We start from the raw sequence: 24166 nt of genomic DNA on the forward strand, positions 1-24166 counted from the left end.
TTAATATGTGTTTTATTATGGTACATGTAATTTTTATAAAATATCGAATGTGGTACATGAACTATCAATATATGTTTTATTATGATACTTAGTGTTAACACTGTTAATGAATTGTTAGACCAACCAATGAAAATTCGACACGTAGAATTTTTTTTCTAACCCATCAAGTCCGCATATGTATAATATAACATTACGTGAAAAACTAAATAAAACAATTAAATTAAATTTAAAAAAAAACTAAACATATCATTAATAAAGAAAAAATAAATACTAAATTTACATAACAAAAAATGTTATATTCTCCATTTAAGCAAATAATCATCTTCTCCAAAGAATTTTCCCTTTAAAATAATATTTTCAATTGATTTTTAAATAATATTTTTTTATTATCTATGAAAGTACATGTTTTTTTTATTAACCATATGTTCAGTTATTTGTTTTTTAATTTCATTTAATTATTATTTTATTTAGTTTTTCACTATTATATTATCCTCGGGACTTGATAATTAAAAAAAAAAAGAGTTCTATGTGTCAAATTTTCATTAGTTAGTTTAGCAATTTTTTAACAGTGTTAATACTAAGTACCAACGGTGGATCTTGGGAGTTGGGACTAGTTTTTTTTTTTGTGGGGCTGGTAAAATTTTCTAAAAATTTAAGGGTTTAATAAGATTTTCTTTTAAAAAAATTAGGGGTCTAATAAAAAAATTTAAATTTTTTGTGAGATTAATGAGAATTTTCAAAATTTTAAGAGTGCTTAATTAAAATTTTCAAAAAAATTTAAAAGGTATAATGAAAATTTTCAAAAAATTTAGGGGCTCAATTGAAAATTTCTAAAAATTTCAATGGAAAAAACAAAATTCTTCATATATATATATATATATTTTTTGCGGGGGTGGCAGGACAAAGGGCCCCCTAAGCCACCATAATGGTCCGTTTTTACCAAGTATCATGATAAAACACATATTGATGGTTTAAGTACCACATTAAACATTTTCAAAATACATGTACCATAATAAAAACACATATTGATAGTTCAAGTACCACATTATATATTTTCAAAGCACTTGTACCACTAGACATTTTATGAAAGTACGTGTACCAAAGGTGACATTATCTTGCCGACAATATCGAAGTTAAAAGATGCTTTTAGTCCCTATATTTAAAAGGTTAGAAATTAAGTTCTCCGACTTTTTTATTTAAAAATTTCAATAAATCATTAAACTCGTAAATATTTTCTGTCAAAATTTGATAATTTGACATGTTGATTAAGTTAACGGGAACTACAACTAACATAAATTATTAAACTAAAATTTTTAAATTAAAAAAATAAACTTTTAAATTATAGGGACTAAAACCCAAATTCTATAAACTATTGTTGTTTTATGCATGTCGTGAATGTATGGAATTTGCTTTCAATTATTACTTTCATGTCTGAAAAAAGCTTGTTACTTTTTATTTGGTTTTCTATGATTTTCTCTTTATATAATTTCATTTCATGCTTTTTAATTAGGTGGTTCCGATTGATTTTAGGTGGTGTGAATTTGGGTCGGATCAAATTTAATTTAAAAATTTTCGGGTTATTTCGAGTTTATATTATATAAAATTTGGGTTATTTTAGAATAAAATTATTTTGGGTTTGAGTCGGTGTAAGTTTTTTTTTCCTAGAATTAGAACTAAATTGATAGTTTTTATAAATATTGAGGGCTAAATTTATTGAAGTTTTTAGAATTTGAACTAAAATGATAAATTTTGTAAACATTCAGGGCTAAATTTGTTGATTTTTTTTATATTTAGGATCAAATTGATAGAATATGTAAACATTTGAGGGCTAAATTTGTTATTAACCTAATAAAAAAAGCCCACATCAACTTTCCTTCATTAAAATATTTAGTTTTGAAAAGGTTAACAACTAAATCAAAAAAATTAATAGTTGAGTAAACTTGTTCATGGGTCGGGCTACCTACCTAAGCCCAAAGGCCCGCCTGAAATTTGAGAGGGTTTGAGTAAAAATATTAGGCCCAAAAATTGGGCTTGGGCAAAAAAATTAGGCCCGCTTAAAATATGGGTTGGGCTCTGTCTTTAACATTCAAAGCCCGAGCCTAACTGGCCCGTTTTTAAGTGTATAATACTTTATAGCATGTAATTTAGAACAGATTAAAAAAATAAACTTATACTAAATATATAATACTACTCTAATGTAAATATTAAAATAATATTAAGATGACGATATAAAAAATTTCAATAAATAAAAAATGTATAAAATTATTAAATATTAAAATAATATAATATAAATATTTTTTTAAAAACGTTAAAAAATAATATGGGCATGCTTAAAATGAACTTGGTTTAGTTTTTTGTAAATATGGACGGGTTTGAGCGAAATTTTAAGTTCAAATTTTGGGTCGGGTCAGGCTTGGGCAAGCATAAAATACGTTAATATCATGCTTAGGCCCGCCCTATGAGCACCTCTATAGTTGAGTGAATAGAATAGAGCCAAAGGAATAGTTTAGTGACTATTTTTGTAATTGACCCATATGAAATTTAGGTTACTTCCTGCTATTAGTCCTTGTACTTTGCAAAAGTTGTGGACTTAATCTCTATACTTTAATTTGGTCATTTTTAGTTCCTGTACTTTTCAAAATTTTAAAATTTTAGTCATCGCTAAACAATAACTATTAAAGTTATTAAGTTCTGTTATTTTCAAAAAATGATGCGGCAAATATATTAGGCTTAACTCATAAATTGGTACCTAAACTATACTCTTTTTTCCCATGTTGGCATCTAAACTTATTTTTTGTCACAAGTGGTACCTAAACTACTTTTTTTTTCCCAAGCTACTACCTCCATTAGCCAAACCGTTAAAAGTCTATTTTAGAAATAAGCTTAACCCATAAATTGGTACCTAGACTATGTCATTTTTCCCATTTTGGTACCTAAATATTTTTTTGGTCACAAGTAGAACCTAAACTATTTTTTTCTCCAAGTTGGTACCTCTGTTGTTAGTCAAACCGTTAAGTCTATATAAAAAAATTAACCAATTAAAAATTGACATGTAGCAAAACAAGACAATATTATTTTCTTTATATATAAAAAATAGAGAGAAATAGTTCAACCAATTTTTTTAGCTTGGTTCAACCGATTTGTTTTGGTTCGTAAGTCAATCAATTCAACCCCCATCTCTGGACCGATTCTCAGTTCAATCGACTAAATCAATTTGTTTTGAAAACACTAGTTTTGATCGATGAAAGAACTTTTTCGATCCCATCAGGTCAAACAAGTAGGCGGTGAAATTAGAAACTAAAATTATTCGCCAACATTTCAACTTCAAGCGGGCCAATTTCGAACATTGTTGACATTGTCAAACATCATAAAGGAATAAAAAAGAAAATTTAAAAAAAATAAATGGATTAGTAATTATTTTTAAAAGTTTATACAACATACAATCTATTATTTGTTGGAATCTTTTTAGCGGATATAACATTTTGTTAAATGGAAAAGGAAAGAATAGTTTTGGTACAACCCGTGACAAAAAAAAGTTTAGTATTGTTTAGGTACTAATTTGTTGTTAATTAGGCTTAACAGTTTAATTAATGAAAATACCAATTTGAGGGGAAAAAAAGTAGTTTTACCACTTATAACTCGGAAAAAAAATTTAGATCCCAAAATAGAAAAAATGACAGTTTAAATACCAATTTGTAGGTTAAATCAATATATTATTATAAGTATAACGACACATCTGCTTGTTATTTTAGCACATACTTGCTAAAAAAATCAATTAATGAATAGCAACTCATTATTGAGATTTCAAAATTTAAACAGTATAAAGACTTAGAATGAGCCAATTGAAAAACATAAAAACTTAGAATGACCCAATTGAAAATTATGGATTAAATATATAATAGGCTACATAATACAAAACTAATAATTGAATTTAAACAAACATATTTAATTGTTATTATTTGGTTCAGGACTAAAATTTTAAATTTCAAAAAAGAAAAGGATTAAAATTGACAAATTCAAAAATTACAATGACTAAAATTGATCAAATTAAAGTATAAAGAATAAATCCACCATTTTCGTGAAGTACAGAGACTAATTGCAGAATTTAACCTAAAATTTAATATAAATAAAATCCAAAGTAGAATATATTTTTTGATAACTACATAATACATTTATGAGCAAGGAAAAAAGAAGACTTATAAAGATAAACACAGAAAGACTGAAAAAACTATGGAGATAATTTACACATTCCTTCAAAACCATAGCTTTTAGAGGTAAAATTTAATCAAAGGAAGAATGAAAGCTCAGGTTTGGGGGTAAATGATAACATACTCTCACCAAAAAGTTCAAATAATGATGCTAACAAGTTCCCTGGGTCTGTGTCTTCCTTCCAGGCCTGAGCTAGAACAGTTGATGTCTTTGAAACTCGACCCCCGACCTCCCTTCCTAGCATGTTATCGTTTGATAACGGCCGTGACATTGATGATACACCAATATTGGAACCTCCTACGGTGGTAGAAAAGCCGCTAACTGCCCCTTGTAAATCAGTTTGCATGGAATTTATTGGCATCATACCTATTGCACTCTCAGTTGCTATTTTCTTGGCAGGTGGTTGCTGCTGCATCAAGGTGTCCGTGCTTGCTTTTCGTTTATCTTGATTGATCAGAAAAAGGAATATCGTAAAGGGGGAGAAGAGACTTGTGGATTAAGTGTAAATATGATGGTTCGAAGAAATCATACTAGTCGCAACTTTGTTGTTGCTTTTCCAGACGGGACGAGTTGGGGGTGCTAGCAAACTGGGGAACATTTTAAGCCGATCATACATGCACAGTCCAGCTGCACGCTGTTAGTGGAAATTTTATGCAGTGTTGTTAATTCTACAGCAAATAAATGAACCGATGCTCATAAACTGGTACCAAATTTGATGTTAAACTTACCAGCAGAGCCCCATAAACACACCAGGCCTCGTGTCTTTTTATTTCAGGTTCAAGAAGCTGCAAATACGCTTCAAGATTTGGTAGTATAAGTAAACGAACCTACATATGGAAGAAGCAGCGTTAACCAAACATATGAAAGACAACTTTACAGATGCCATAATAAAGATATCTATAGAGAAACCGCATATTTACACTTTTGGACTATAGATTTCCAAGTTCTTTCTTTCTTCGGATCTTGCAGAAAAGAGTGACAAAACAGTTTTCTGAAAGAAATGAGCTTAAAAAGATAGCTATCATTGCAATTATCTTTGACCAATTGATCCCATAAACAAGTATCTTACTGTGTTGCTAGTAAATATTTGAGATTAGAATTATACCACACTGGGTCCAAGGGCTGCTAACCCTTGAATTGCTCCGTAATGCTGGGGAAATGTTTTCGTTGGGTCCAAAAAAGCGTGGAGCAGTGTCCTTGTCACACGTGGCTGAAGATTGTGATAAACATGCCCAAATCTATAAAATATTGACTTGTAAGAAATGCATGTAAAAATCTGCATATCCAAGACAAATAATTATGCTGGAAATTAAGTTCTAATCTTTTCCGCATTCAACCTAAAAGCAAAGTATATCGAAAATTGGATCATGTAAAAAAAAGTAGCCACACACAATGATCAAACATAGGCATGCTTAATGATCCACATGTAATTAATCTATGTATTCTGCATATAACATGCACGCTCGCACCATTTGTTTTGTATGTGTGAAATAGCATAAAAATGATATACGCATGATTTGAAGAATAGATCCAAGTTTATAACCAAAAAATCTGACACCTGAAATTCATAAAATCAAATATGCATGTATAAGTCCAAAAGAAAAGAAATCTTCACCTTTTGCAAATTGATGCCACTAGCTTTGCTGCGAAGTTTCTAAGTTCCCAATGATTTTCGGTGAATTTATTTCCTAACCTTTTTGCAACGAGGCATGTAATAATAGATGGCATCAACTGGTGTAACTGAAGAAAATTTTAAAAAATCAGATAGGTGGAAAATAAACCACTAGCATATTTGCATTAGTTCGTGTACTTCTAAACGATTGAAATAATAAACTCACGTAAGGTTCTATGTGCAAGTGTTCATTCTGGAGAAGACTCCGGGCAACACGCATCAAACAAAACATGAGAGGGAAATTGTTCAAATTCCGTGCAACCTGAGATAAATGTGGCAAAAATGTAAGCTTGAGATAACCAACCAAAAGTTCTTTGCAACACACATATATAATGAGGTATGAAAGATCTTTAAGACAACCTCATCAGCAATGAAACATGTAAAATAAGGAACTAAAGGATGTAATCCTGAGTCTGTTGCCAAACTCAGTAATGCTTGTTTAAAGAGAATCGAGACTGATTTATTCATGGTAATGTCCACGATCTTGTCAAAGTAAAGCTGCATAACAACCAAATTAGTCTTTTAATATCATTCTGTGCAAAAAGTAATTTAACATAAAAATGTTGCTGAAGATGTACAACATACTTGAAGTTCTCTAGATAATACATGCTTAATAGGTAATTTGACATCAACGGAAAGCCCATCTTCTTTGTATTCAGCCTTTTTACCATCAGAGGGTGCTGCATGGAAAGCAAAATACCAATTCCATGTAGAAATGAAGATAAGTAGTATTAGATTAAAGTGACAAAACCAGAAAAGAACATGAACCATGAGAGTCTTCAACACAAATAGCTTCGAGAGAATATTTAGGTTAGCTAAGACGGTACCTTCAATTGAAGCATTTTCTGGAATTGCTGGTTGAATGCCTTCAATCGCAAGCCAGTGGGATGTAACAGATGTATCAAGTGGTGCTTTTGGCAAAGGTGACTCAAGAACCTACATACATAAGGCAACATAGAAGAATTTAAGTGAAGACTTCTTTAATAAGGCAACATACAACAGAACCTCGAATATTGTTGATAAGTTCTTACTTCTTTAAACTCCACATCTTTGTCATCAATGTAGAACAAATCCTTATGCCCAGCGGCTTTCTTGAATCGTAGTGCATCACGAGAGGCAAATCCACATATCGGCTGATGCCAGAGAAACACATAACACAAGCCAATTAACCAAAATGCATAATCTAAAGCAGGAGGTTAAACTTAATATTCAAACTTCCAAAACTAAGTTATCAAAATTCCACTTTTGATAAATTTTATGGATTAATACACATGAAGTAGAAATTTTCACATTAGTCCAACAAATCAAGATATAGTACATCATTAAAAATTCATAAGATGCTAACAAAATTATACTAACAAATAACATTAATTAGCACTAGTTTCAACTAAAAAGGAAAAAAAAATACAATAAACAGAAAATTTTCGAAACTTGAAAATGTACCTCCACGTTTCTCAGATTAAGAGCACTGTCAACGTCATCAGTTGTCAGAACCGTCCGCCGTGAGTGGCGCATGCATTTAATTGCCTCCTACACTATGACTTGAATTAGAAAAATAATCCAAACATTTGAATTTATACAAAGACAAAAGGCAAAATTGAAAATTACCTGCATGATTTCTCGAACGCGATATTCAACATCAGGAGCCAAAGCAAGGGCGACATCTGGGGACAAATTGGTAATGCCAATGCTCTGTGCTATCACTTCAATGGCTTCTTTTGGAACGTTACTCATTCTTTCTTTCTTTTTTTACTTCAAATTTAATCGTGATTCTAACTTCAAATTTGGGGAAAAGGTGAGAGATGAATTGGGATTTTTAGGGCTAATTGATGAAGGGGATTTACGACAACGGTGCTTCTTTTTTTGGGCCTAAATTAGGCTCTAACTTAAGCCCATACGAATTCATAAAGGGTAAACTACCCCCTTAGTCACTTAACTAAAAACAATTACAATTTAGTCATTAATGTTTTTGAAACTGTTTTTTGGGTAAACTACAAAAATAATCACTAAACTACACCTTTGGTTCTATTTTAGTCTCTCAACTATTAATTTCTTCAATTTAATCACTAAACTTTTTGAAATTAAATATTTTAGTCACTCTCCCATTAACGAGTGATGCAAGGTTGACATGAACTTTTTTATTGGTCTAACAACAAATTTAATCCTCTAATAGTTACACATTCTATTAATTTGATCTTAAATATAAAAAAATTAATAAATTTATCCCTAAATATTTAAAAATTTATTATTTTAATTCTAATTCTAATTCTAAAAAATTAACAAATTTAACCTTTAACATTTACAAAAAATTATCCATTTAATTTTAATACTAAAACTTTTAAAAATATATTTTTAGCCCTTTTATCTTACACTTCGATTTTTTGGGTGAGCTAAAGTAAAAATCAAAGCTGCCGTCAAAATCAAAGCTGGCAACATGTCACCGAGGAATTCATATATTTTCTTCTCTAAGTTCAGGTAATTTCACCATTTTTTTTTTTACTTCAAGTTTTGTATGCACCTGAATTTTTTTTAATCTCGCTCTTAATTTGTTTTTTCCTTTAAAATTATCATTAGATTCAAGTCATTTCTGCTAATTTTTCTTGTGTAAAGAAATTTCATTTACGATCTAATTTATTATTCTTTTAATTTTTTAAATAATTTTTAAGTACTATGTGTTAATTGACATCTTTGAGGTAAAGGCGATGCTGCAACTACAGATTTATCGTCGGTGGTGTCGTACGTACCGCCCCAAATTCATTCTCCAAGTAGCTAGAGCCTGTTTATGTTCGAATTAGGAAAAAAGAACAAAAAAAGTGCTTCCGATGCTAAAATATCAAAAGGTGAGTTTAAAAGGCAAAAAATTATTATTTTTAATATATATCTTTTTAATTTTTAAAATTAGAACTAAATTGATAAATTTTGTAAATATTGAAGGTTAAACTCTTTGATTTTTTTTTATATTTAACATCAAATTAATAAAATCTATAAACAATAAAGGACTAAATTTATTATCAAACTAATAAAAAACCCATAACTAAAATATTTAATGTCAAAAATTTTAGTGACTAAATTAAAAAAAGTTAATAATTGGATGACCAAAATAGAACAAAATGCATAATTAGATGACTATTTTGTAATTTACCCGGTTCATATTTACATTTCTTCTTTTAGATACTAATTACCAATCACAGATTTTGTGCTTATATATAATATATATATATATATCTCTGTCTGTGAGTGTGCATTATTTGGGGGTGAAAAAGCAACAATTAACAAGAGATGCCATATATTTTATTTCAAGCAATTATTATTTTATCAAAATTACACACATAATTGATAGAATAACATTAAAATTTATAAAAATTTAATAAAATCATAAAAATATAACAAATGAGAAACTAATAACATCAAAGAACCAACACAATTCCAATTCAAAGCACATACAAAATCAACATATGAGAACACACTGAATCATCCATTCCATTAAACAATGGAATTCAGGTATTCCCTCAATGGCCAAAATCCATAATTGCTGATTTACTGATAATCTTCCAAATGATTTTTGTGCAATATATATATACACACACACACACTCTTCACTCTCCTTCACTTAAAATGGGGACAATGAGTGGTTTCATTTGTGCTAGGTATACAATTGCCCACCTATCAAAAGCAAATGAAATTTAACATCACAAAACTAGCAAGACAATGAAATAATAAGACATGTGATGCATTATGTTACACAAAACTCCTATGTGAGTGTCAGATGCAAGTATGTTTAGTTTTTTCAGAGATTTTCGTGTATTTGGAGAGTTCTTGAAGGATCATCTCCAGTAAAAATACCATGGAGGCCCTTGTACTAGGTCTTAGATTGCATTTTGCTTCCTCTACTAAAAAAAGGGGCAAATTAGCTCCTGTACATTAGATCAAAGAGCAAACTAATCCTTTCTGTTAAAAAATTCTTCCATTTCTACTGTCAAAAACTGGTATGGCTGACAGAATAATCAAACAATGACACATGGCAAGCCGGGTGTACCTTATACCAGTTTTTTACGGTAGAAATTGTTGAATTTTTTATTTACTTGAATTTTGAAATATGAGAAGTAGAGACTAAATTAGAATTCGGTTTTTAGGGGATCGAAACTTAGTAATATGCCACAATGCAGAACTAGAATTAGAATATATCCTAAGACAAAAAAGTAGTTTGTCACAGCAGAAATACGTAGAAAAGGCACTGCCATTATATTCTTCATCCAACAAAAGTTGAAATGACAACATAGCCAAAAGATGCCCTCTAATACATATGTATGTGTTTGTGTGTATATATATATGTATAAACAGTATGTATGTGTTTGTGCATACATATATGAAACTAAACATAAACTTACATCATCCAACAACAGACGGTTGCTGTAATGACCAATGTTAGATGTAACCTGTATGATAAAACAAGGAAAAACCGGTTTGTTCAATGAGAGCAAAGAAAATATAGGGAATCATGGCAGGAGATGATAATCAAACAAAAGTGAACTTCCCTAGTCTCTAGATAACAAACCAAGCTATACTAAATCATGATGAAAATCCGGGAATATCGGTTTCCGAGGATCACCAATCTCCTATCCAAATCAATAAGGTTCATTCAAGTTCGGAGTATACAACCATGGCAGGAGATGATAATCAAACAAAAGTTAACTTCCCTAATCTCTAGATGACAAACCAAACTATACTAAATCGCGATGAAAATCCAGGAATATCTGAAGATCACCGTTCTCCCATCCAGACCACTAAGGTTCATTCAAGTTCAGAGTAAACAACAATGGCAAGAGATAACAATCAAACAAAAGTGAACTTCCTAGTCTCTAGAAGACAAACGAAGCTACACTAAATCACGATGAGAAATCAGGAATATCTGTTTCCAAGGATCACTGATCTCCTATCCAAATTGAAAGGTTCATTCAAGCTTAGAGTAAACAACCATGGCAGGATATGACAATCAAACAAAAGTGAATTTCCCTAGCCTCTAGATGACAAACCAAGCTATACTAAATCACGATAAAATCCGGGAATATCGGTTTCCGAGGATCACCAATCTCCTATCAAAATCGATAAGGTTTATTCAAGTTCAGTGTAAACAACCATGGCAGGAGATGACAATCAAACAAAAGTGAACTTCCCTGGTCTCTAGATGATAAACCAAGCTATACTAACTCAAGATGAAAATATGGGAATATTGGTTTCTGAGGATCACCAATCCAAATCGATAAGGTTCATTCAAGTTCAGAGTAAACAACCATGGCAGGAGATCACAATCAAACAAAAGTGGACTTCCTTAGTCTCTAGATGATAAACCAAGCTATACTAAATCACGATGAAAATCCAGGAATATTGGTTTCCGAGGAACACTAATCTCCTATCAAAATCAATAAGGTTCATTCAACTTCAGAGTAAACGACAATGGGAGGAGATGACAATCAAACAAAAGTGAACTTCCTTAGTCTCGAGATGAAAAACCAAGCTATACTAAATCACGATGAAAATCCGAGAACATCGGTTTCCGAGGAACACCGATCTCCTAACCAAATAGATAAGGTTCATTCCAGTTCAGAGTAAACAACCATAGCACAAAAAATTTTCAGTAATTGGTTCACAATGCTAACTATTCAATCTAAAATACCTACTTATGCAGTATACCAACTTAAACATATATCAATCACAATACAACAGATTGTACAAAGGGGAGAAATTTTTAAAAGGGTACTTACAGATTAGCAGAGGGACCTCTGTTACAACAGATTCTGGTACAAAGTGATGCAATTACCGCAATCACAGAAAAAATTAGGGTTGTTACTAAGAAACCCATATTTCAGATCTCGATTTTACACAAAATTTCCTGCCAAAGAAAAATGAGAAGAGTTCTTTAAAATAAAAAAGGACCAATTTGAGTTCAGCAAAGCCAAATAGTAAATTCGGATCATATATAATTTCGCTTACCTTCTGTTTGGTTTATGAGAAAATGCAAGAAAATCTATTCACGTGTATAAATTAAATACAATCTAACTTTTACAATGACCTTCCCGATAATTTTACCTTTCGAGTAGTTTTGGTGCGATGATATGCAAGGAGACATATCATTGCATAAATCAATTTCTTTTAATATAAATACGAAGTTTTGTTTTTGAAGTTATAACTTATAACATTATGATTACATTTAATTATTACAAACATTTAATTAAATAATTAATTTAATAACTGAATTGAATAATTAAGTAACTAACTAACTATAATTAATTTAGAGAATTTACACATTTTACGAACGTTTTTTAAAATAGATAAGTGGTCGAATTAGTCAGACTATCAATTCTTAGTTCAACCAATTTTAATTATTCAAAACAAATAAATTTAAAAAATAAATTTCATATCTCTCACTAAACCGAAACCTTCAACCAAATTAATTATTATAAAACATAAATCTAAGATTTGGATATGGTGTCATCATTAAAAAGAAATTTGAAAGGGGGAAATTGAAAAATTGACAAGAAATTTGGGGTCAAATTTGAAATTTTCTTTAAATACAACACGTAAACAGGCAAAATACCAAAGCAGCAGTGACACCCAAAAAACGAAACTGACTTACCCAGTTAACAAAATCATCCCGAGATTCTCAGATTTTGGGGTTTAGGGTTTTAGCCTTTGAAATCTCGGCTTTATACGATTTCTAGGCTTCCCAAAACAAAATGTCAGACCTAGACAGGCAAATAGAGCAGCTAAAGAAGTGTGAGCCTTTGAAAGAATCCGAAGTGAAAGCTCTTTGCCTTAAAGCCATGGAAATCCTCGTTGAAGAAAGTAATGTTCAAAGAGTCGATGCCCCTGTTACTGTAAGTATATTAATTAAATGGGTTTTTGTTAATTTGTTATGATTATGATTTGTTTCTGGCTATTAGGGGTTTGATTTATTGAAAGTAAAGCGTTTTTTTAGGTTATTATGAATCCATTGATTCGTCAATGGGTTTTTAGCTTTTTTTATTTCTGTTATTTTTGTGTATTTGTATTTTGGGAACAAGAAATGTAATGGAATTGATTAGGGTTTTGAAGGTGAATTAATTGAAGAATTTAACAATGGTGGAAGGGTCATTCAAATTTTGGTCAAATTTGGATTCTTTATTGAATGGAACAGTGTTGCCGATCGCATTTCAGGTTCTAAACTGATGCTATCTTTTCCTTTATTATAACTTAGAGCTTGTAGGATGTCGTGCTCGACTAGTGTAAGTCCTAGGCATAAACGTTAGTGCATCTTTTCTGGTTGTTTCGAAAACTTGAGCAGGGAATAAAGCTAACTCGAAATAGTTTATCGAAGCTTTGACGACGTTTTTAATTTAGATGAATGCCTATGCGCTTTGGAATACTTACAATTCTTTGATTGTTTTTCCGTAGATATCCGGCGATATCCACGGGCAGTTCTATGATATGAAAGAGCTTTTTAAAGTAGGAGGCGATTGCCCTAAGACAAATTATTTGTTTCTCGGAGATTTTGTCGATAGAGGGTTTTACTCGGTGGAAACCTTTCTACTTATGCTAGCTTTGAAGGTAATCTATATATATACATGTGTGTATTCGAAAGGTGCGTTGAAAGTTTCTTCTTTTGATAATTTGAGGATCATCAGGTGAGATATCCGGATCGCATAACACTCATTAGAGGGAACCATGAAAGTCGTCAAATCACACAGGTTAAACAATTTTATTTGGTTACACTGTTGAATTATCGTGTTTTACGGAGTACTGAATCACTGTTGTATCTTATCAGGTATACGGATTCTATGATGAGTGCCTGCGTAAGTATGGCTCGGTGAATGTTTGGAGATATTGTACTGACATATTTGATTATTTAAGGTTTGCCTATTTCCATTATTAGAAAATATAATCAGCGGCATCTGTAGGTTGGAGGGCGAGTAATGTTTCCGATTGTCAAGGGCGAGTTTTAAGTACCATAGCTGATGATATTTTATGTTGTCATCGATTATTGTATGTTAGTCTTTCAGCCCTTATCGAGAACAAAATTTTTAGCGTCCATGGTGGTCTCTCTCCTGTAATATCAACTTTGGATCAGGTCAAAGAAGTACTATCTTAAATTATTCAGTTATTATCTGAAGCTTTATATGGGCGGTACTAATATGTTATTTCTTCCAGATTCGGATAATTGATCGGAAGCAAGAAGTACCTCATGATGGTGCCATGTGTGATCTGTTGTGGTCAGACCCAGAGGAGAATGTCGACGGTTGGGGTTTGAGTCCCCGTGGTGCAGGCTTCCTCTTCGGCAGCAGTGTCGTTACTTCGTTCAACCACACAAACAATATTGACTATATATGCCGTGCGCATCAGTTGGTTATGGAAGGGTACAAATGGATGTTCAATAACCAGATAGTCACGGTCTGGTCCGCTCCCAATTACTGTTACAGGTAAATGATCAACTCGAGATTTTTTTTCTCTTCCATTGTGCCGTGGCTTAATGGTTGGTTCTTGCTCGTGTTACAGATGTGGTAATGTTGCTGCAATCCTTGAGCTGGATGAGAATCTTAACAAGCAATTCCGGGTTTTTGATGCAGCACCACAGGTTTGTACATAAAATACTTACAACCGACTGCCAAATGCAAAAATCACATGAAACAATAACTAGTTCAATGTTTTTTGCATTAGAAATATGCTACAATCAGTAAAAGTATCATGGAGACCCTTGTATTAGGAGTTGGATTGCATTTTGCTTTCTCTACTAAAAAAATGACAAATCAGTCCCTATGAGTAAATTGGTCTTTCTGTTAAAAATTTATCCATTTCTACCATTAAAAACTGGTCTCTTTATGTTAACATGAGGTACACATGGCACGCCACATGTCACTATTTGGTTATTCAGACAATTATGCGAGGTTTTAACAGTAGGAATAGATGACAGTTCACTCTTTGATCTAATGTAGAGGGATTAATTTGCCCATTTTTTTAGTACAGGGGGAAAATGCAATCTCCTCCATGGTATGTTTACCGTTACAATTTAATGTCTGAACCATATTTTCCTCCTACCGAACAGCGTATCCTCAAAAGTTCATGAGCCATTCACTTTCATTTAAATAGGTTACATCATACAGTTTATTGGACTTACCCAATGTTTATTATCAAATGTAGGATTCAAGAGGTACTCCGGCCAAACGACCTGCACCCGATTACTTTCTATGAACCAGATGTGAAATCCTACCTTTAGTAGTCTGCTCCACTTAAATCGATCGAGAGGATATAGTCACTTTGTGCATATACATTCTCCTACGAAAGTAGAAAAAAATCAACGACAATGATGAACAGGATTTGTGATGAGATTGTTTCAATCAGCTTGCCGTTGTTTTTCGATTGATATGTGCTTTTTATTTTTTCAATTGTTGGTATAGAGAATGATTCTTAAACTAGAGATTGTATAGGAACAACACAGGCTGAATTGTCAAAACTACAATTCTTAAAAGGTCTAATTTTGGTTTTGGTCCCTTCACCATCCATAAACCCTGTTCAAACTCCTAAATTGGAGGATATTATGCGCATAATTACGTTCTACTTTTATAATTTAGTTTTATTAAACTGCTAACATGGAGTTTTTTTCTTTTCCTGACACAAAAAATCTCTTAGGAAGATGAATTGGAATGGATGCTTTTCTTAATATTAGAAATTCCATTTATTATTAAGTGGAATATCGCAAATTTGAGCATGATAGAGGGATAAAATTATAATTTGACCATTTCTCAAGTTGGTTTTTTGCAACTGATTTTTTCTGGGGGGATTAATAATAAGAAATGTTTTAATTAAGAAAATGAGGTGCTTTGTAGATTATTTTTGAAAATGTATCGTTTTAAACAGAAAAAATTAATGTCATGTTGTCAAGCGACACTGTTCCAAAAGTACATTTATCATTACTAAATGATTCTAATTAAAAAAATATTTTAACTGATGTCTTGATCCTATACAACACCTAAAAATTATTGAAATACGAGAATTTTAATAAATACAAAAAATAGTACGATATATTGATGTCGTTTAATTAAATAGCGACATCAATTTAAAATTTTAAAAAAAAAATTATGTAGTGTATTAGGGGAGGAACTGTTGTGTCTGATTGATCACATTGACGGCAAAGGGCCAAGTTAATGTTGCCTGAATGTGACCAATCGGCCAAAGCAGCCCCTGCCCCAATACACATATCTTCTTCTTCTTCTTCTTCTTTTTTTCCTCAAACCAATATTTAAACATTAGTCCCTTCCCCTCCTCCCACACATATATTCAGCATGAGCAATGGTAAAAAAAAATTTCTCACAAGTTCGGAGTTTTGGACATTTTATCAAATTGGCAATGGTCAATTTTCTTCTGTTTGTGATAATTTACTTATTATATGTTTATGTTTATATTTATTTTTAATGTTTAGATTTAGGGTTTAAGGTTATATTATATGTTTATAATTTATTTATTGGAGTTTTGGGCAATTTGTGAAATTGTTTGTTAGAAGTTTTTGGTTTTTTTTAATTTTCATAGTTGTAATTTATATATTAATTAATTATGTTTATATTTTATTTATAGTGTTTTTGTTTTAGAAGTCAACTTATGAATCAGTGTGTAATTGAAGTTTTTGTTTTTATTATTTTTTATGTTTTTAATTTATATTTTTTAATAGATTTGTTATGTTTATATATATATTTAATAAAGATATTTATATTTTAATATTTATTTGTGCAGAATAGGAATATTTAGTTGGTGATTAATATTATTATGTAGATATTTTATTTAAAAAATATGAAAAAAATATTCACGAAAATAGATTAAGATAAAATTTATTTACTTATTAAAATAGGTTGAGTTGAGAATTATTTACGAGAATGTTGTTATTATTTAGGGTTATTAATCTAAAAAATACTAAATACCGAAAAAGGGTGGGAAAAATTGTTTACTAGGATGTTTGGAAGAGTTACATTGTATGTGCTTATACATTGAAATGACTTCATTGATAAGACCAATTGATCATACTGCTTTGATAATTAATGTTACTTGTTATTTATTTAAATAGGAATGTTATTTATTTAAACAAAAAACTATGATTGATTATTAATATTTTAATTGGCATATTTAAGTAATATAATAATTGGTTATGGGCAAGGTGAGCATAGTGTCTTGGGAGTGTGTGTCACGCTCCGAGCTACGAGCTGGACAATCGTATTTTCTCGTATTTGAATGTTGTGAGATTTAGGAGTGCACCATCACTTTAGAAGATGTTGTATTGCAACTTTGACTCCCAGTTGACAAACTTGTGGTCACGAGTTCAAGTAAAGTAACCGATGTTGTGTCGCTTTGCTATCAGTTGCTTGGACGATCACCGACTGATGGTGCTACTAGATTTAACACTTTAAAATTTTGATGGCTCAAGCAAAATTTCGAAACTTTATCGGATGATGCCTCTGAATCAGAGAAAATGTGCATTGCTCGGGCGTTTATATTGGGGGACTCATCTAATAATAGTCCACTTGATGTACTTGCCTCTGTTTATAGATTTTTAAATTTTCGATTCGTACAGTTGGGGTTCAGTAATATTAGCTAAGTTATATTGTTATTGAACTCGTTTCTAAAAGTCTATGCAAAATTTTAATCCCATTAATTTGTGCACGAAACATATACTCACTCATATTTGACTATTTGGGGATAAATAGGTGGCCTCTAGTATTACTGAGCTCTTAGGTTCCTATGAACATTGTAACATCTCTTAGCCGTATCTGATGCTGGGACAGGATACGAGGCATTATCGGATTTATAACTCAAACCAGAACAGTAAGACTTTAACTTATCAATCGTCAACATCATTCAACACTAATCCAACATATCATGCTTAAAACAATTATATAAGCTTATACTAAAGTGACCATTCTATGTAGTCACATATATACAAGCATCTAAATACCACTTACAAATTAATCACATTTCAACATTCTTATCAACTCATCCATAATTACATATCATTCAAACCAAAATACCAATTATAAATTTTAACACTAAATGCACACATCATATAATGCTTTCGTATCAAACCAACTTTTCTCATATCAAGTTATATCACATAGCTTGATCATAATACTCAAAATTCATCTCACATTCATATAAACAAGTGACCATGTAATCAATTTATTAACTAGCCTATACATGCCATATTACCCAATTTCAAAGAGTTTAGGAATACCAATTGCCTCCTGGATAGTGTGATGAAATCTTCAATGACTTCCAACCTGATTGAGCATTCGAATAACTGTAAAATACAGAGAATAGACAGAGTAAGCTAATAAGCTTAGTAGCTCACATAATTATCAGCACTGTATAAAAGATTTAACATTAAGCTTGTCATTTTAAGCAATAAGATTGCTTTTAAACCAGCCTCATCTAATTCAATATTTATTTCCTTAACAGTCATGTAATTCATGTGTAATTTATCACATCTACTCACGTGTCATATAAATTTATCAATGTCACTTGCTTGTCAAGTGTACCATGTATACCTGTACTGATTTGTATCATCATTTCTATTCTCGCAGCATCATAATTACAGTTGAACCCTTGAGACCAACATCAAAAACCCTGTATCTTGCATACTAAATGCCATAAATGTGACTAAACCATTTATATCACATATCACCAATACAATATTAATATCATAGAATTCATATAGCATTAGGTCGATTTATTTCATTACGTATAACCTATAACACCTTTATATAACCGATAGTAGAATTATACCCGTATAAATATTAACTCATCAGTAACATCAATAATTCATAATTTGTAACAAATAATCATTTTACTTACTTACCTAATTTTGAATAACAAATAAATTAGGTCATATCTGACCATCCAACTCGTCTTACACATTCCGTACCACATTGGCACCCGGTGTAAACCTGCTAGGAATAAGCCTGATAAAACTCACCGACTCAAGGCCTGCTAGGCTTTTAGCCTGAATCATTCACCGGCACAAGGCCTGCTAGACCCAAGGTCTGATATTTATCCACCGGCAATAAGCCTACTAGGCACGAAGCCCGATCAAATTCTCCGACACATAGCCTGCTAGGCTAGAAACCCGAATATCATTTATTCACAATCAACTCAAGCACACTTTCATTCATAAGAAAATTCGATTATCATACATTTTCCATTCAATTTCTCAATATCAATACTTAATCAAAACAACTCAAACATTCCCATTCTATCCTTACTACATTCGGCTATTATTCATTTAGCCATAAATCCAAAATTAACATTTTAAACAAATTGTTTTATTCAAACAAGAACATTTAAATTTCTTATAGACTTGCTACATGGTATCGCATATAGATATATATAATCATATCATTTTACTCATCCAATTTGTACATCTATCATGCAACCTTCTTTACCATTATCAATCACACAGCTTTACGATCTATAATATTAACCCTATAGGTTTGATAACCTGCTCAAATTCAAATTTATAACTCATAAATACTTCTCAAGAAATTCAAGGAAAAAAATACTTTCAATCATTCCCAATTACTCGAAAAGTCGCACACTTAGTGCCAATAGTTATTCAACATTATATATCGAATTCGCACACTTAGTGCTAGATACTTAAGCTTGCACACTTAGTGCTCAATTATCAGACCCGCACACTTAGTGCAATTTTTACATCTATATCCTTTTATACTCGCACCCTCTGTGTCGAAATTCGATTACTCACTATTCATCAATTCAAATTTATCAACTTTATTTGCATTCGGCAACCTCAATTTTTTTTTATATATATACATTTCAATTTGGCACATATGTGTATATATAGTATTTAATTTAATCAACAACAAATATTTCCTTCGTAACTTACCACATACAAGGCATTTAATTTATCATATATTAAAGCTCAATTAACTCCAATATACATTTACTCAACCACATAGTACTTCATTACTTTCAGACACAAGATCGAATATATATTATGGCATCCCATCATCATGTAAATTAATATAATCAAGTACAAAGCCATTTAACATATCTACCATTACATACTTAAATTTGGCAGATTATCCATCATCTCTTATATCATATAATTTTTTTATCAATTTAATCATATAATTCAATGACTGCAACATATTCATAGAGCCGATAAATTTTAGTTATTTATTCATTCTGTAAACAATTAACATCAATTAAAAACAATTTTAGTAGCTAATAATTCGATTTTTTTTTTAACCATACGAACTTACCTCGTGTATCCGTCGACTATTCGTCTACTTTCCGATTTTTCCTCGATCAAAATCTTGAATTCGTTTGGCTTGATCTAATTTAACCAAATTTAACTCAATTATTCACTAACATAATCAATTAAATACATATACAAGTATTTTGGCCATTTTGCAAAATAACCCTTAAATTTTCATACTTTAACAATTTAGTCCTTAATGCATAATTATGCAAAAATACACAAAACCCCAATATACATGTATTTAGCCGAATTTCTATAATATTTAAACAGCCATAATTTCATTTTATTCACATTTCTAACCACAAAAATTCTATCTTTTTCAATTTAATCCCAAATACTCAATTTCATCAAAAATCTCTTTATAAAACTTGTATATCTATAAACAACCATCAATAATTTAACAAGAAATATTAAAACAAACATGCACTCATCAATGGCACATTTCAAAAACACAACCAATTTCAGAAATTGAGGTACGGGTCAGTTAAACCGAGCTACAACGAGCTCAAAAACATAGAAATCATTAAAAACGGATCAAAAACCGTACCTTAATCCCTTAGAAAGCCATGGCCGAATGTTAAAGCTTCCAAAACCCTTTCTTTGTTTAATTATTCGGCTAAAGATGATGAAAACATAATAAAAATATCATATGGCTTTATTTTATTAAGCATTATTCTAATTTACCAAAATACCCATGTTTAATAACCAAATAAATTATGAAATTCAAGGTCCACTACCGTCCACTCAAATATGCAACGGTATAATTTCCATGCAAGGACTCCCATTTATAAAGCCATTATCAAGTAATTCATTTTACTAATGGCACACATAGTTTTCATTTTACGCTATTTAATCCTTTTTACCTAATTAACTATTTAATCGGTAAAATTTCTTTACTAAACTTCACACAGTAATACTACCACACTGTAAACATTATTAAAATAATAAAAATAATATTTTTACTCGGTTAAGGGGTCCCGAAACCACCTATTCCGATCAGACTCGAAATTGGGCTATTACAAACATTATTTTGGGTCGAAGTTTACATCAAAGAATTGGTAGAAGAAAGCACCTCATCATGGGATTTGTAGGTGGTCGCAACTTTTTTTCTAATAATAATGCACAATCCATCTTGCAGTTGTTGATTCCTACAGTGCCTTCCAAGGTTGGCTACTCCACAATGAGTTGAGTGTTGGTCTCCATAGATAGTTTTGGTGATTTATTTGAAAAATCAAGACTCTACCTAAGGTGGAGACTTGGTCATGGTATTCTATCCATTGCGGCAAAGACTGTTAGTACTATAATGTCAAATGATCCTTCTATTAAGAGATGTGGGAATGGATTAAAGGATATTTTGCATGCTCTTAAGGTTTGTGCTTATGCTAGGGAGGTTCTTACATTAAGAGAGTTACATCAATTGGCTTGAAAATGTAGTGAGAATCGTGGTCAGTCATGCTTACTCTAGCTTTATTGTTTTTCTTTGGCAAATATGGAATATGCATAATGAGTTTGTGATGCAAGGAAAGACGACTCCTCCTAGAATGGCATTTGATCATGCATAGATACTGCAAGCTAACTTTACTTGCACAATTTCGACGACTACATGTGAAGTGGGCTCCCTCTATTAACTCAATGTGGATGGTGCTTACTTTGTGGGCGTGGTCGCAAGGGATGTAGATGGCTTTGTTACTAGAGGCCTTGCACATTCGATTCAAGTAGATTTTCCTACTAAACTAGTAGAGGTGAGGCCCTTCACCTTGGCTATAAAATTTGCTAGGTAGGGAGGCTACTCCAACATTATTTTTAATAACCATAACAACCTTTTCTGTGCAAAGTGGATACTCAGATTATTGGATGTAAAAGCAGTCTCGATTCTCAATCCTTTTTTGCGAACCAAGAAAGCGAAGTCTCAGTTGAGCAGGCCCCCTGAAGGTGGAGCAAGTAACATGACCACACCTTAGCTTGATGAAGATGGCGTGGTAAAAGTTGTAGCGGAAATAGGCTTCATCCTATGATTCTACTAAAATCAGCGAAAAACAATGGCAAATGTAGTTGTAACATCCATTACCCGAGTAAATTCATGCAATAAATGTTATATTTAACATTGAACATACATTTACGATTTCAACCACTTTTAAATAATGATTTCAAGGCCTTATTATACTTTTAAGAATATAGTTAGACTATTAATAAAGATTAATTGTGTATAAAATTTGTTTCAGGTCCCGTTTAATTCCAATAAAAAAATTTAGTTGCAAGTTCATATGTCTCGAGACCAAGACCTACATGTCCCAAGACATAGCCATGGCACTATAGAAGTTTAGTTTCAAAGTTTCCCTGTCTTAAGATAAATGAGTATATGTCTCAAGACAAAATCCTTTATATCTCGAGACATGGCATTATTATTATAGATTTTTATCTTTGAAGTTTCTATATCTTGAGACACATTCGGAATGTTTCGAGACTTGAAATAGGGGACTTGAAAAATACGCATTTAAGACACTTCTAAACCACACTTAAGTGTCCAAAATCAATCCAACCATATACCACAACTCACGAACCGTATAATATATTATATTCAACAATCTAAAACATATTAAACACAAGTGTGAGATCAACTAAACACTCACTTTCTTATACAAATACTTCACCTATGTACATACCATATATTGGGATCAAAATAAAGGAAGGTTTCATACTCTTTTCCGAGTCTTTGAGATGTGAAGAGACTGATCCTCAATAAATCCTCATTTCACGTCTTTACCTACACGTTCAAAATAATGCGGTAAGCTTGTGAAAGCTTAGTAAGTACAACGAGAATTAAACCTACCTTTTCATAATTAAATGTAAAAAATACAAAAATGTTATAATAAATAATTTAAGAACTTAATAGCAATAGAATTTCTATGTTATACTCCATTTATTATTCTTGGATTCATTATTATTTCAATCACTTATTAATCTTGTCATAATGATCATAATTCTTTTAAATTTTATCAGATGCTCAATGTCGACTTAATAGAACATGCAAGATATACAAAAGTAATACAGAGATACACTAAAGTGCAATAATAGTACAAAATAGTATCGGAGTGCAATGTCAGAACAGAATAGCACTGAAGTGCTTAATCAAAACAGAGTGACATTGAAGTGCATTAACAAAACAAAAAGCACGTTAAATGCTTCCTAATGGCATGTAATCTAAATTCTACTAGTTCATATTTTGTCTAGATAGACAAATATAACAAAATCAAATTCCTATCTGCATTTCAGAATAGAATTATATACTTTTAAATTATTTTCAAATTAATTCCCATCAACTCAATAATCACGCTCGTAGCAATTCAATATGGTCTCACAAATCATTTAATAACATACATCACTTCATATATATATATATATACATGTATGTATGTATCTTCTTCTTCTACAACTACTCTTTGGCTAGCTCTTTGTATTTGTCATCAACTTGTTCATTATCTTCTTCTTTTTTCTTCATTTTCATATCAAAATATACAATATTTACTTATCGAAATTATAATTAAATAACAAATCTATGATCTTTGAACAAAACTAACATGAAATTCATTAAAAAAAACTTATCATACTGACCTTAATTTCTTATGATCAAACCCTAATACTTATTTTCTCTCTCCTCCAAGACAATTATGGATGCACTTCTCATGAAACTAAAATAACTACTAAGTTTATTTCACTAAATATTCATGAAGGAAATTGGAGGACTTAAGCTTAGAAAGCTTGGAGATGGTGGAAAGGATCCATTTGTAATAAAAACAAAAGTTGTAAAGACGGAGAAAAGAGGGTGGCGTGAGAATGAGAGAAAGATATCATTATCTTTTCTACACCATTCTAAAATAAAATCTATTAATTTAATAATTAAAAATAATAAATATTAAAATATTTCCACTAATTATAAATTTATACCAATTTAATCCTTAATCATTACCATGTCAGAATTATTTAAATTATAA

At 31.2% G+C, this 24166-nt stretch overlaps 3 protein-coding genes and 1 long non-coding RNA gene across 9 annotated transcripts; 1 reads left to right on the top strand and 3 right to left on the bottom strand.

Annotated features, from left to right (window-relative positions):
* Nucleotides 1-4096: 4096 nt before the first annotated feature.
* On the bottom strand, nucleotides 4097-7737 carry LOC107932708 (transcription initiation factor TFIID subunit 6). 3 transcript variants are annotated; one of them, XM_041110696.1, is made up of 12 exons: nucleotides 7490-7737; nucleotides 7325-7411; nucleotides 6913-7014; nucleotides 6709-6817; nucleotides 6467-6561; nucleotides 6242-6379; nucleotides 6048-6143; nucleotides 5825-5949; nucleotides 5315-5447; nucleotides 4938-4994; nucleotides 4741-4843; nucleotides 4097-4653 (listed from the first exon to the last, which is right to left on the bottom strand). In XM_041110696.1, the coding sequence occupies exons 1-12, from the start codon at nucleotides 7613-7615 to the stop codon at nucleotides 4286-4288; spliced, it is 1539 nt and encodes a 512-aa protein (XP_040966630.1). In that variant the 5' UTR covers nucleotides 7616-7737; the 3' UTR covers nucleotides 4097-4285. The 3 variants fall into 3 exon arrangements, with proteins under 3 accessions (XP_040966630.1, XP_016720277.1, XP_016720278.1); XM_016864788.2 differs by having other exon boundaries at nucleotides 4938-5036; XM_016864789.2 differs by lacking the exon at nucleotides 6242-6379 and having other exon boundaries at nucleotides 4938-5036.
* A 1526-nt stretch (nucleotides 7738-9263) lies between these two features.
* Nucleotides 9264-12094, bottom strand: LOC107932720 (V-type proton ATPase subunit e1). 2 transcript variants are annotated; one of them, XM_016864807.2, is made up of 4 exons: nucleotides 11969-12094; nucleotides 11644-11771; nucleotides 10270-10317; nucleotides 9264-9544 (listed from the first exon to the last, which is right to left on the bottom strand). In XM_016864807.2, the coding sequence occupies exons 2-4, from the start codon at nucleotides 11739-11741 to the stop codon at nucleotides 9478-9480; spliced, it is 213 nt and encodes a 70-aa protein (XP_016720296.1). In that variant the 5' UTR covers nucleotides 11742-11771; nucleotides 11969-12094; the 3' UTR covers nucleotides 9264-9477. The 2 variants fall into 2 exon arrangements, with proteins under 2 accessions (XP_016720296.1, XP_016720295.1); XM_016864806.2 differs by having other exon boundaries at nucleotides 11873-12011.
* Nucleotides 12095-12466: 372 nt separating this feature from the next.
* On the top strand, nucleotides 12467-15402 carry LOC107932709 (serine/threonine-protein phosphatase PP-X isozyme 2). Of its 3 annotated transcripts, XM_016864791.2 has the most exons (9): nucleotides 12489-12756; nucleotides 12964-13075; nucleotides 13313-13465; nucleotides 13543-13605; nucleotides 13683-13710; nucleotides 13816-13985; nucleotides 14066-14334; nucleotides 14411-14489; nucleotides 15053-15402. In XM_016864791.2, the coding sequence occupies exons 2-9, from the start codon at nucleotides 12998-13000 to the stop codon at nucleotides 15101-15103; spliced, it is 891 nt and encodes a 296-aa protein (XP_016720280.1). In that variant the 5' UTR covers nucleotides 12489-12756; nucleotides 12964-12997; the 3' UTR covers nucleotides 15104-15402. The 3 variants fall into 3 exon arrangements, with proteins under 3 accessions (XP_016720282.2, XP_016720284.2, XP_016720280.1); XM_016864793.2 differs by lacking the exon at nucleotides 12964-13075 and having other exon boundaries at nucleotides 12467-12756; XM_016864795.2 differs by lacking the exon at nucleotides 12964-13075 and having other exon boundaries at nucleotides 12468-12756; nucleotides 13683-13768; nucleotides 13910-13985.
* A 2443-nt stretch (nucleotides 15403-17845) lies between these two features.
* On the bottom strand, nucleotides 17846-20836 carry LOC107932718 (uncharacterized). The gene is made up of 3 exons (XR_001693476.2): nucleotides 20722-20836; nucleotides 20176-20249; nucleotides 17846-19011 (listed from the first exon to the last, which is right to left on the bottom strand). It is a non-coding gene; the product is annotated as an uncharacterized lncRNA (long non-coding RNA).
* Between the last annotated feature and the right edge of the window lie 3330 nt (nucleotides 20837-24166).

The sequence above is a fragment of the Gossypium hirsutum genome, chromosome A04 (genome assembly GCF_007990345.1).
Source record: "Gossypium hirsutum isolate 1008001.06 chromosome A04, Gossypium_hirsutum_v2.1, whole genome shotgun sequence".
Taxonomy (NCBI): Eukaryota; Viridiplantae; Streptophyta; class Magnoliopsida; order Malvales; family Malvaceae; genus Gossypium; species Gossypium hirsutum.